The sequence below is a fragment of the Drosophila ficusphila genome, unplaced genomic scaffold, assembly GCF_018152265.1.
Source record: "Drosophila ficusphila isolate 14025-0441.05 unplaced genomic scaffold, ASM1815226v1 contig_791, whole genome shotgun sequence".
NCBI classification, from domain to species: Eukaryota; Metazoa; Arthropoda; class Insecta; order Diptera; family Drosophilidae; genus Drosophila; species Drosophila ficusphila.
In genome coordinates this window covers 10,223,653-10,233,798 of record NW_025064737.1, presented here as the reverse complement: position 1 = coordinate 10,233,798, position 10,146 = coordinate 10,223,653, and the positions used below count along the sequence as shown (strand labels likewise).

Genomic DNA, 10,146 nt, shown 5'->3' with positions numbered 1-10,146 from the left:
CGATATTATCGATGTTTTAAAATCGATAAGTCGAGTGCGAACTCGTGAACTAGCGAGTGCAACTACAGTTAGTCGCGATAGACTCCATGGACGATCGATTTTGATGAGAGGGAACTTTAAATTTTTGATTTTTTTAGTCAATTTTTAAAAAGGCAAGTGTACCAAAAGTCTAACTTAAGTTAAAGAAAATATATTAAAACACGATCTGAACTATTGTTATAAGGCATTTATTGTGGCGCCGCTTTCAATGCGCGTAATCTCAAGCAGGTGAATAGTGTGTCCGCCCATAAACTCCAGCAAATCCACACCCGACTCCTTGCCAATGTCGTCCATGCTAATGGGCAACGCCTGCAGCTTCCACTTCTTGAGCAGCGCTTCAATAGACCAATCTGCGCTCCGTTCTTGGTATGTGAATATGAACTTTGCCCCCGCATTCCGCTCCAGCAGGAAAGCCACAGTGACCACGATGTCCTCGAATACACTGGGATCGTAGAAGCAGTCGGCGGCAATGATGAGGTCTAGCGGTGGCAGCCGAAACACGCTGTTTAGCAGGAGGCCCCAACTGAGGCCCACCACATCAATGTCGACACCCGGTTGCAGTTGGTTAGCCAAGCAGGACTTGCGGATGTGGGCCAGTGACTTGGGCAGGATACAGTTGTCAGTTAGAACGACCTGGGCTCGGCACTTGGCGGCAAGGATGCCGGGCAAGGCTGTGCCGCTTCCCAACTCAAGGATGCGCTTTCCGGCCAGCGTCTGTCGGCGCTCCCACAAAAAGTGCGCAAGAACCGGTGCACAGGGCCACGTGTAGAAGGAGTAGGCTCCCTGGAGCAGCTATTTTAAAAAAATGTTAGATATTATTGGTTCCGGGAACACCTGACTTTCTGTCTCACCTCAGGGATCTTGATCTCCAAACGCTCAGCGGGAGATCCGCTGAAGACGAACTTTCGGATATGCTCGGCGGTGGCTGTGGCTGCCACAATGTCGTTGTCCTCGCTGCCGCTCTTCATGTGGAAACGCATTTTAGCTCGCGCATGCAGTAGAGATACTTTTTTTTTTACTAAACTTTTGTTATTTTACAGAGTTTTGTTTACAACCTGTTTGATTAGCGATGATGCACCAAAAACGATAAGGCAATCGAAAATGCTAGAGGTGAGCTGACAAAACAGTGACTAAGTATTAAAAGTGGTGTGCAGCCGCAGATAAAAATAGGGATTAAATGTTGAAACACTCAATAATATTCGATTAAAAAGGGAAAATCTACATTTGTAATTATTATGATTTCATCTATTGGGGTATTTTCACCGATATTTAATAAAATCAAAGCTTAAGCTAAGCGCGCCCACTTCTTAAATATTCATGACCCGCAGAAGCTGCTGAACGCTGGGTCAAGTGTGCGTGAGCGAACTATCTCCCATCTCTAAGGATCGTTTTAAAGTTTTGATTTTGACTGCTATGTAGGGATTGTGAAGAAGGCTGCGTACACTTCGAGGCAAGAGAAAAGGCAAAACAATGCGCTCCGTAGGAAACTGGGAACAGTGCGGAAAACTGGGCCAGGGCGGATTTGGCGAAGTGCTCTATTGGCGGAACCGGTCGACTGGCCGGGAAATCGGTGAGCTATAAACAACTTTTCGGAGACCCCACACGAACGTACATATATGGGAATGCTTTTCCCTGTGTTCGGGTGTTCGTGTGCAATTCGCAGAAATCGGGCTGATGCAAGCATATCCCGTGCTGCACTGATAATAAAGGGCCACCCGCTCGAATTTCTACTCGTGTGCGGTCCGCAAATGCGATAGGGCCTAGCCTTAACAGGCGTATGTACGTACATCTTATAGCTTTTCGGCTGACTCAGCCAAAACCCAGGCTCTGCGTCTTAGAAATAATCCCTGCTTTTGTTTGTTTATCTTTCATTCAGCCACCAAACACATAAACGACATAAAATCCTTGAGTGCCGATCAGCAGATTAAACTAAGCGAGCGCTGGAATAAAGAGTACCAATGGGCTCGCCAGTTTCAGGATACTACGCACATTGTGCGCGGCGTGATCCTGGACGACGAGGATCCGGACTTTTTGGAACACCTAAATGCTAAGCACATTGCCAAACTGCCCGTGATTGTGCTGGAGTATTGCAACGGCGGAGATGTGCGGAAACGGCTGCAGAGTCCGGAGAATGCGAATGGATTGGTGGAATTCGAGGTGCGGCAGATCCTGGGAGCTCTGCGGCACGCCCTGTACTTCCTTCACTCCAAGTGTGGAATTTGTCATCGCGATTTAAAGCCTGATAACATAGTAATTCATCGAGGAGAAGATGGCAAGAAAATCTATAAGCTAACTGATTTTGGACTAGCACGGGGAGCACCCGACAAGACGATGCTACAGAGCGTGGTGGGCACCAGACATTACTTTGCCCCCGAGGTGGTGCAGAGCGGATGTTACAACACAGCTGTAGACTACTGGTCGCTGGGCATCATTGCCTACGAACTGGCAACCGGCGAGCTTCCCTTTATACCACACCAGACGCCAAAGAACATATTGTTAAACTTGATAAAGAAGCCCGCCAATTGCATTGCTATCACAGAGGATCCGGAGGATAGCAGTCGGTTCGTGAATCAGTTCGAGCTGCCCAAGGAACACCATTTGTCGCAGCCTTGGGCCGAGGAGTTTACCAAATGGCTGCGCCGCCCACTGAACACAGACTACAAGCAGCGCGGTCAACTGGCATCTGATGAAGTACAATCAGTTCCAGTCGTCTTTGCTGAGCTCGACAAGCTGCTTCAAATGAAGGTGCTTACCATTTTTGCTGTCAACTGCAGCAAGCGTCTGGAATATGCGGTTACTGCTGATATGAGCATGGCGAATCTCGTTAGGTTGATTGTAAAGGACACCGGGATAAACGAAGAGGATTTGTTCCCATTGCTGCCCACTTTTCATCCACACAAGCATATCACGCGCCAAACTAAGCCGTTGGATCTTTATGTGGAGGAGTGGAGTGACACCAGCAAAGAGTCTTCCAAGGGAGCAAAGCGTGGCAATCCGCCCGTTATGTTGTACGTGTTTCAGCTTAAAAAGGACTGTGACTATAGTGAGCCCGATCCCAGTTTGTCAGTACTGTCTCGAATGTTCATGAACAATAAGCTTAAGTCAAAGGAAAGGTGGCTGCTTAAACGTGTGGCGCTGGACATGCTCTACGTTCTTAACAAGGAGAAGGCAATCTATCAAATGTTCCTGTCCGGTGTTAACGAGCACATACTTTCGCTGGAGGACGAAATTATCGCTATCCCGTTTATCACCATCATTCATGAGAAGTTGCTAACTGCATGCCACAGCTACGAGCAGCTGAAAAGGCTGCGAGCAGCAGTTCAAATTGAATGTCCTACTTTTAAGGTATATAATATACATACTTTTTAGTTCATTTTTTAGTAAATTGATTTTTTTTCAGCTAAACGACGAGACAGAATGGGAGAAGCTCACGCAGAACTACGAAGCCATTATTGAAAACGCCAAATCAATTAAATCCCATTTTGAAGCCTGCTTGCGCAATGCCAAGGAATTAGTTAAAAGCACCACTCACCTCCTGAGCGATCTTAGCGAGAAAGATATATTCAATGCGTAAGAGGACAATAACAGCAGTCAAGCGGTATATGTAACAAATCTAATGCGTTTCTTCCTTAGCACTTTATTCCACAAGCAATACCTGCGCAACGGTGAGGTAATTCTGCCATCTGAGTTAATGCAAGCTGGACATCAGTTCGTCAAAGCTCGTTTTCAATTGATTAAAAAGGGCGAGGTTAAATCCCTATCAAAGGCCATTGATACCCTACATATCTACTTTGCTAAGAACAAGAATGCCTTCCCCGACCTTATGAACAAATTTGCTTACATCGAAAAGGAGATATTTCAGCTGCATTTAAAGATGTTGACGTTCAAGTGCGCAGCTCCACCTCCGATGGTTCAGCTTAACGAAGCAATGGACCATATGACTTTGAGCTGTGGTTCGCCAAGCTCGGACTTATTTGACTCTCTAGGCACGTTTAGTGTTATCGACGAGGCGGAAAGGATACACAGCATGTAAGTGCTTTTTAAAATCAGAGATGGTTTTATACTTATGAGCGGTTTTTTCTTTTGTCAGGCTGATTCGCGAAATGGAAATCGATTCAAACTAATGAATCATATAAGACTCGTATAAGTATGATCATCCGACAACACTTGTGCCCTTTCGAAATATTGATTTTGTTTCGATTTTATTTTGTACTGCAGACCGAATTGGTAATTTATGTAGCTTTATTGGTTTCAAAGAAACTTGATTGCATGTTTCTCATCTGAAAATGTTTTTTATTTTTTATAGTGATATTGAATTAAACTTGTTTATGTTTTTTCACGTTGATATTAAAGAAAAACCATTTTTAAAATAATCGTTTTTTTTTTGTGACCGTTGGTAAGTAGTTTTTCAACAAGCATCAACGCTTGCATTTGCTTTACTGAATTAAATTCAAAACTGTTTGGGCTAATTTAACGCCTGTTTGTTCAGATGGCGACAAAGCTTTTTGTTGTTTAAGTTTGAGCTATATTGTTTTATATTATATACAAATAATTCGTAGTGTTGATTCAAACCGAGCTTTGTTTCTATAAATTGATTGATTTTATGAATAGATTACTGATTCACGTTTTCGTTGTTTTTAGTGATATTTTTAGTTGTAGTTTAAACTATATTGTTTTATATTATTTCTTGAGCTTTCTATTGTCTAAAGGCTTTGGAAAGACAAAACCAAATCTGTATGGTATATAAGAATTATATAACAGGCGGCTTAATTTACGAATGAACAGCTGTGAGAAGCTTGTCTTGGTCAATTGAAATGAAACTGCTGAGGATTGCAATGTCACGAGAAATTGCACATGCGGCAGAACCGAGAACTCGTCGGCTTTTGGCCATGCCAGACTTTACTATAAAAGCGATTCTAGCTGCTGGCCAGAAACCAAAAGCTGTAAGCCGTTGAGCACTATCGGTGCTCTAGAAGAAAAGGATCGCACAGAAAACCGGAATGGATCGCAACTGGTTAATGGGATTAGTTCTAATCCTGGGAGTAATAATCCAGATTGAATGGACAGCAGCCAATCCTACGTCGGAGAAGCCGAATCAACTCCGTGAGTACAGATGAAAATGAGTATCTAAGAATATAATTAGTGTCCCAATCCATGTTTACCTAAAGTGTTTTGAAAGCTAACTTAAAGGTGATTTTTTAGGCAGTTTAATCAAACAGAGAATTAATTTATAAAACCCTTTACGCAATTATTAATTGTCTTGATGTTTTTGCAGCATCTTTCCTGAAGGTGTGCTACCGCGATTCCCCTGACTTGAACACATGTGCCCGCGAATCCTATGAAGCCCTGCGACCACGTCTCATGGAGGGCATTCCCGAACTCTACATTCCGTCCATGGAGCCACTGATCGTCCCTCAGGTGAAGATGGACCAAGACTCCGGCGCCATCTTCTTGCACTCCGTATACCGGAACGTCAAAGTCACGGGCATTTCGAAGCACACGGTTAACGAGCTGCGATTGGAGCCCTCAAAGTTGAAGTTCATTGTGTCGCTGACCTTCCCCAAACTGCACATGGAATCAGACTACAGCATTAAGGTCAGTAGAGAAGTACGAAGTCTTTTCGAAAGCACACTCCAAACAAACTGAACTACATTCTTATTGTTCTTTTCAGGGAAAAATCATGATGATGCCGCTTCTTGGCGATGGTCACTGCAAGGTGGATCTGGGTAGGTTTGATGACTAATTTCTCTTTTGAATTATGTATTTACTGATTGCAACGTTACTCTTTTACAGTAAACATCACCATGCGCACGGAGCTCATTGGACAGGAGTACAAAAAGAATGGAGCCAACTATCTGAAGATCAACACTGTGAAGGTCAAGTATGAGCTATCCGATGTGCACATCCACCTGGACAATCTGTTCAATGGAGACAAGGCCCTGGGCGATCGGATGAACGAGTTCCTCAACGAGAACTGGAAGGCTCTGGCCGAGGAAGTGCGTCCCTTGATGACCAAGGCCCTGGTGGACATTTTGAGGGCCTCCGTGGACAAACTGTTTGCCTCCTTCAGCTACGATGATCTGGTGCCCAAGGGAAAGAACTAAGAGGAGTCACTGATGGTCAGCATATTTTTTATCTTATTGATTTAGTCGTAGTACAAACATTAGCCTACAAATAAGCACACACTTAGAAGTGAAATAAATTATGAATATAATACACAAGCGGCTGATGAGGTCCACCATGAGGACCACTAGACCAGCCAAAGTTTGGTGGGCATCTTGGAGAAGACGTTGTTCCACAGCCCGTGAAAGATGTCGGCCAACCCGAGCTCCAAATCGGGACGCAGTTCGGCAATGACCTCCTTGCCGTTCTGATTGAGGAACGAGTTGATCGAGGCCGCCAGGATTTCGTTTCCGTTGAACAGATTCTTCAGGTGAATGCGCATGGCGCCCACGTCGAAGCCCACCTTCATTTCATCGATGTGGATGATCTCATCGCCCGTGCGGGTCTCGTTCCTCATGGAGATTCTGGTGTACACCGTAGTGTGCACATTCTTCAAGGCCATTGCCACGTCTCCGCTGCCGACGAGTGGCAGCAACAGGATGTTTCCCTTCAGGTTGTATTTGGCCCGGATCTTCAGACGTGGAATCTCCAGCTCGAAGTTTAGTTGGCGCCGCTCGAGGTCCAAGCTGGAAAAGATAATAATTTTGCAAAAAAAAAATAATAAATATCTAAAGTGGATTTAAGTTTATAGCAAAATTTAGTACCTGGCTCGCCGCACAGTTGCATTGGATGGTCCGCGGATGACCAGATTCTGGAACCCTCCGGACAGCACCAGGTTGCCACTGCCCTTCGACACGGACACTTGGTCGATGTTCAGTGGCTCGAAGCTCTTTACCCCGATCTCGGGAATCCCTGCCGCGAGTGCCGGAAAGCAGCCCTCGAAGAGTTCACGGAAGCACTTGTCCTCATTTGGATTGGATCGCTTGCAAGTCTGCAGCCATGGAGCTGCAACATAAACGAGCAAGGATTAACTAACAAGGAATTATTTAAATATGAATAGTATTATTTTCTTTAATACTTTTTTAATATTTTTCCTGTTGTTTCTTAATTGAATACATGACTAATTATAAGATCCTGATCAGTTAACGGCACTTACGTCTTTCCTGTAACGGAAGCTTGTCGTTAACAATTTCGCGCGTATACGCCCCGTAGCCTTGTGTAACACAAAACGAAAAGATAACGCCCAAACTTATCGCCAACTTCCAGTGGGTTGTGTCGAACATGTTTAAAGGAAAACGAGACGAAAAAGAGACAAGTGTCCTTCGCGGCTTAAAACTTTTGATCCGTTGCGCGCGACCGTTAGCGACGATGGCTCGAAACCAAGTGCCGGGATGGCCAAGTGAAAAGTCGGACGAAACCATCGAAGGCCATGACGATGTTGGCTCTTTCGTTCGCTGCCTTTACAGCCAGTTTTACATACTCTTTTTGCCCGCGCACTGGCGTTACGAATTCCGCAATTTCGGAACTGGCGCCGCTTAAATTCCCGTTTACACCCGCTCGTCCAATTGCCAATTGGCCACGGGAAAAATGTGGATAAAAGAGTTTAAAGTGCACTACTCTTTAGGTATTTCAAGCTATAGGATAAGCATTCATTAAAACATCCATTAAAAAGAAAGCACTTTAAAAGTTGAAACACCAAATTCAAAGGTAAAACTATTTCAAATGTAGTTATACTCAAATAAATTTAATCATTTATAACACATTTGTATTTATTTTTTTTCAAATAATGAAACCTCATAAATTTTAATAGCTATAAAAACCGCATAAATGAATGAAAGTTATTTTATGAGAGTTCATCAACAATGTGTGAGCAATTTAATTTAAATAAAGACATTCAACCCGTTTTACCTCCATTATCCATAATTGCCACCAACTTTCCCAAAAGAAGTGCATGGAGCTTCGCCACTTGACCGAATATTTGTAATGTTTTATTTGCTGTATCGATATTTGGACGCTGATGTTGCCTTAAATTTTACTTTCGTTCGGCGTGTAAAAGCCACCGATTCCCAGGTTGTTTATGTTTATAGGCATTGCGCCACACACACGCAAACAAGTGGCCAGAAAGAGGCAGCCGACTCGTCCCCCTGGCCTGCTTCCACTTCCACCGAAGTTCCCATCCAAAGTTGTTCACCTGTTGACTACTTCTGGTATTACGCAGATCGATCGCCGTTTCGGCTTGGAGTTGTCTGGTGTCTGGGCCCCCTCATTGTCACGGGTCTTGTCCGGTTTGCTGGCTGTTCGTGCTCCAATGCCTCCGGCTACGGAGGCTGCGAAAGACCCCCCATTTTCCCCTCTTTGAGAGTTGGTCGCGTGCACTCCGGTTGCAAGTCTCTGTTACGCAGTCTCCTCAATTAACATTGGGAATAGAGGTGGTCGAGTGACCTGTAGTTCAAAGACTCTAAAGGTGTTTAAAGTATTACATTTAGCCGGATATTAAAACTTAAAAACTCCAAAGGTAATTGGAAAATTTAATTTCTGGAAATGAACTGGATTAAAAATATAATTAGAATTATTGAACTACTATTTCATCACAGCTAAAACGTTTTAAAAAATCTAGTATGCTTTAAATGCTTTGAAGAAGTTTAAATTACAGTTTACATTTTCTTAAAAATCATTTCTAAAAATTATTTCAAAAAGCTTTAACCTTTTTCACGTTATCATCTCTATCTCACATTTGTCATTTGTCAGCCAACTAATTATCGCAGTTTACGAAAACATAAATATGGAAATTAGGGCTACTACGATTATGTGACTAATAATCTTTCTCCCTCAGAGGTCGGCTGATTTCAATGTTGCATGTTGCGACAATAACCACCAAAATACCACCATAACACTACTCATCCCATGATCATCTCTTCTTTTTTTTTGGCCAAAATGTCGCGTGCGGAAATGGCCAAAATTAAGGGGCCTTGCAAGAGTTGGCCAGCGTTTGGGGATTGCGATATCTTTAATTGTAGCTTCCTCGCCGACCGCCCCATAAAAAAAAAACATATATAAAATCCAGTGGAGATTGAACAGCTGTCGAACCTGCAAAAGTTGTCCCACTCGGAAAGCCTGGAATTGCGCAACGTATGGCTCGAATTATGAACAAGCATTTTATTTTCTTTAAACGACAAACAAACGAGTTTAATGTTCGCTATTGATTTGGTTTCTTTCTTTTCGTTTCGGTTCATGTTTCATTGGCGTTTGTTTTCACACTTGCTGTTGCATTCCTCGATGCCAGGTTTTTGTTTAATACTTGGCCAGGTTGTCGGATGTCCACGCCGCTGCCACAAGTGATGCAATCGCCCGTCTCCAGCGCTTTTTGCTACATTTTTTTTGCAATGTCATAAAAGCAAAGAAAACAAAGCAAATAATTGAAGGGGCTTTCCCACAACTCTCCGCCAATGTTGACCCAACCGCAATCCGCAGCTGGTCACGTGCAATTTGAGCCAAGAGTTCAATAGCTTCGATTGGGCTTTTTAAATTGGTACCTCGGTATGCAGATCACGCCCCTAATTTTATCGTTTTTCACTCGGTTTTAGCTTGTATTTTGATTGCAGGCGCCGTTGTGGCATTGACCGATTAACCTGTCAATAAACCGTTTTGAAAAGGGCTTGCATTTTGGCGGAGGTTATGCCAAAAAAAATATTATTTTATTGAATTGTTAAATGAGATTATTTTCAATAAAAACTTTCAAAATGACGATATTGCATTGCAGTCACCACAAATGTCGAGCAAAATGCATAAAGACTTAACAACATTAAAGTAATGACGATTATTTATTTTTCTATATTTTAAATATAGAATCGATATAGTCGATTTTTATACAAATTAATTAAACTTTTTATGTATATAAAATCAACGAAACAAAATTACTTTGAGAGGCATGCCACTTTAAAATGTGAAGTAAGAAAAGTTATGGACTTAGAATTAGTGAACTTTGGTCCATTTTAAGCAAAACCATGTTTTGGAAATTCGGAAAGGGATGCATCATTAATTGAACAAAAGCGCAAAAAAAAAAATACAAAATTAACTTATGATATCTAATGTATTCGTTAACCT

The 10,146-nt window shown here is 42.8% G+C and overlaps 4 protein-coding genes across 4 annotated transcripts; 2 read left to right on the top strand and 2 right to left on the bottom strand.

Annotated features, from left to right (window-relative positions):
• Positions 1 to 211: 211 nt before the first annotated feature.
• LOC108096256 (methyltransferase-like protein 23) lies at positions 212 to 1,139 on the bottom strand. The gene is made up of 2 exons (XM_017197715.2): positions 891 to 1,139; positions 212 to 831 (listed from the first exon to the last, which is right to left on the bottom strand). The coding sequence occupies exons 1-2, from the start codon at positions 1,017 to 1,019 to the stop codon at positions 217 to 219; spliced, it is 744 nt and encodes a 247-aa protein (XP_017053204.1). The 5' UTR covers positions 1,020 to 1,139; the 3' UTR covers positions 212 to 216.
• Positions 1,140 to 1,412: 273 nt separating this feature from the next.
• On the top strand, positions 1,413 to 4,433 carry LOC108097651 (inhibitor of nuclear factor kappa-B kinase subunit beta). Its single transcript, XM_017200086.2, has 5 exons — positions 1,413 to 1,609; positions 1,916 to 3,384; positions 3,440 to 3,609; positions 3,673 to 4,068; positions 4,130 to 4,433. Exons 1-5 carry the CDS (start codon positions 1,510 to 1,512, stop codon positions 4,161 to 4,163), a joined length of 2,169 nt encoding a protein of 722 aa, XP_017055575.1. The 5' UTR covers positions 1,413 to 1,509; the 3' UTR covers positions 4,164 to 4,433.
• Positions 4,434 to 4,965: 532 nt separating this feature from the next.
• On the top strand, positions 4,966 to 6,260 carry LOC108097663 (protein takeout). Its single transcript, XM_017200113.1, has 4 exons — positions 4,966 to 5,142; positions 5,315 to 5,634; positions 5,711 to 5,765; positions 5,833 to 6,260. Exons 1-4 carry the CDS (start codon positions 5,040 to 5,042, stop codon positions 6,141 to 6,143), a joined length of 789 nt encoding a protein of 262 aa, XP_017055602.1. The 5' UTR covers positions 4,966 to 5,039; the 3' UTR covers positions 6,144 to 6,260.
• Positions 6,261 to 6,268: 8 nt separating this feature from the next.
• LOC108097660 (protein takeout) lies at positions 6,269 to 7,440 on the bottom strand. Its single transcript, XM_017200099.1, has 3 exons — positions 7,199 to 7,440; positions 6,807 to 7,047; positions 6,269 to 6,728 (listed from the first exon to the last, which is right to left on the bottom strand). The coding sequence occupies exons 1-3, from the start codon at positions 7,323 to 7,325 to the stop codon at positions 6,290 to 6,292; spliced, it is 807 nt and encodes a 268-aa protein (XP_017055588.1). The 5' UTR covers positions 7,326 to 7,440; the 3' UTR covers positions 6,269 to 6,289.
• Positions 7,441 to 10,146: the final 2,706 nt, after the last annotated feature.

What these genes read in the sequence shown, in the direction of transcription:
- LOC108096256 (XM_017197715.2), bottom strand. Translation starts at nt 1,019, where the DNA reads ATGCGTTTCCACATGAAGAGCGGCAGCGAGGACAACGACATTGTGGCA. An exon ending in TGGAGATCAAGATCCCTGAG is followed by an intron (nt 832 to 890) that starts GTGAGACAGAAA and finishes TTTTTAAAATAG; the next exon opens with CTGCTCCAGGGAGCCTACTC.
- LOC108097651 (XM_017200086.2), top strand. Translation starts at nt 1,510, where the DNA reads ATGCGCTCCGTAGGAAACTGGGAACAGTGCGGAAAACTGGGCCAGGGC. An exon ending in GTCGACTGGCCGGGAAATCG is followed by an intron (nt 1,610 to 1,915) that starts GTGAGCTATAAA and finishes TCTTTCATTCAG; the next exon opens with CCACCAAACACATAAACGAC. An exon ending in GCGGAAAGGATACACAGCAT is followed by an intron (nt 4,069 to 4,129) that starts GTAAGTGCTTTT and finishes TTCTTTTGTCAG; the next exon opens with GCTGATTCGCGAAATGGAAA.
- LOC108097663 (XM_017200113.1), top strand. Translation starts at nt 5,040, where the DNA reads ATGGATCGCAACTGGTTAATGGGATTAGTTCTAATCCTGGGAGTAATA. An exon ending in AATCAGACTACAGCATTAAG is followed by an intron (nt 5,635 to 5,710) that starts GTCAGTAGAGAA and finishes TGTTCTTTTCAG; the next exon opens with GGAAAAATCATGATGATGCC. An exon ending in TCACTGCAAGGTGGATCTGG is followed by an intron (nt 5,766 to 5,832) that starts GTAGGTTTGATG and finishes ACTCTTTTACAG; the next exon opens with TAAACATCACCATGCGCACG.
- LOC108097660 (XM_017200099.1), bottom strand. Translation starts at nt 7,325, where the DNA reads ATGTTCGACACAACCCACTGGAAGTTGGCGATAAGTTTGGGCGTTATC. An exon ending in GCTTCCGTTACAGGAAAGAC is followed by an intron (nt 7,048 to 7,198) that starts GTAAGTGCCGTT and finishes TTTATGTTGCAG; the next exon opens with CTCCATGGCTGCAGACTTGC. An exon ending in GCAACTGTGCGGCGAGCCAG is followed by an intron (nt 6,729 to 6,806) that starts GTACTAAATTTT and finishes TATCTTTTCCAG; the next exon opens with CTTGGACCTCGAGCGGCGCC.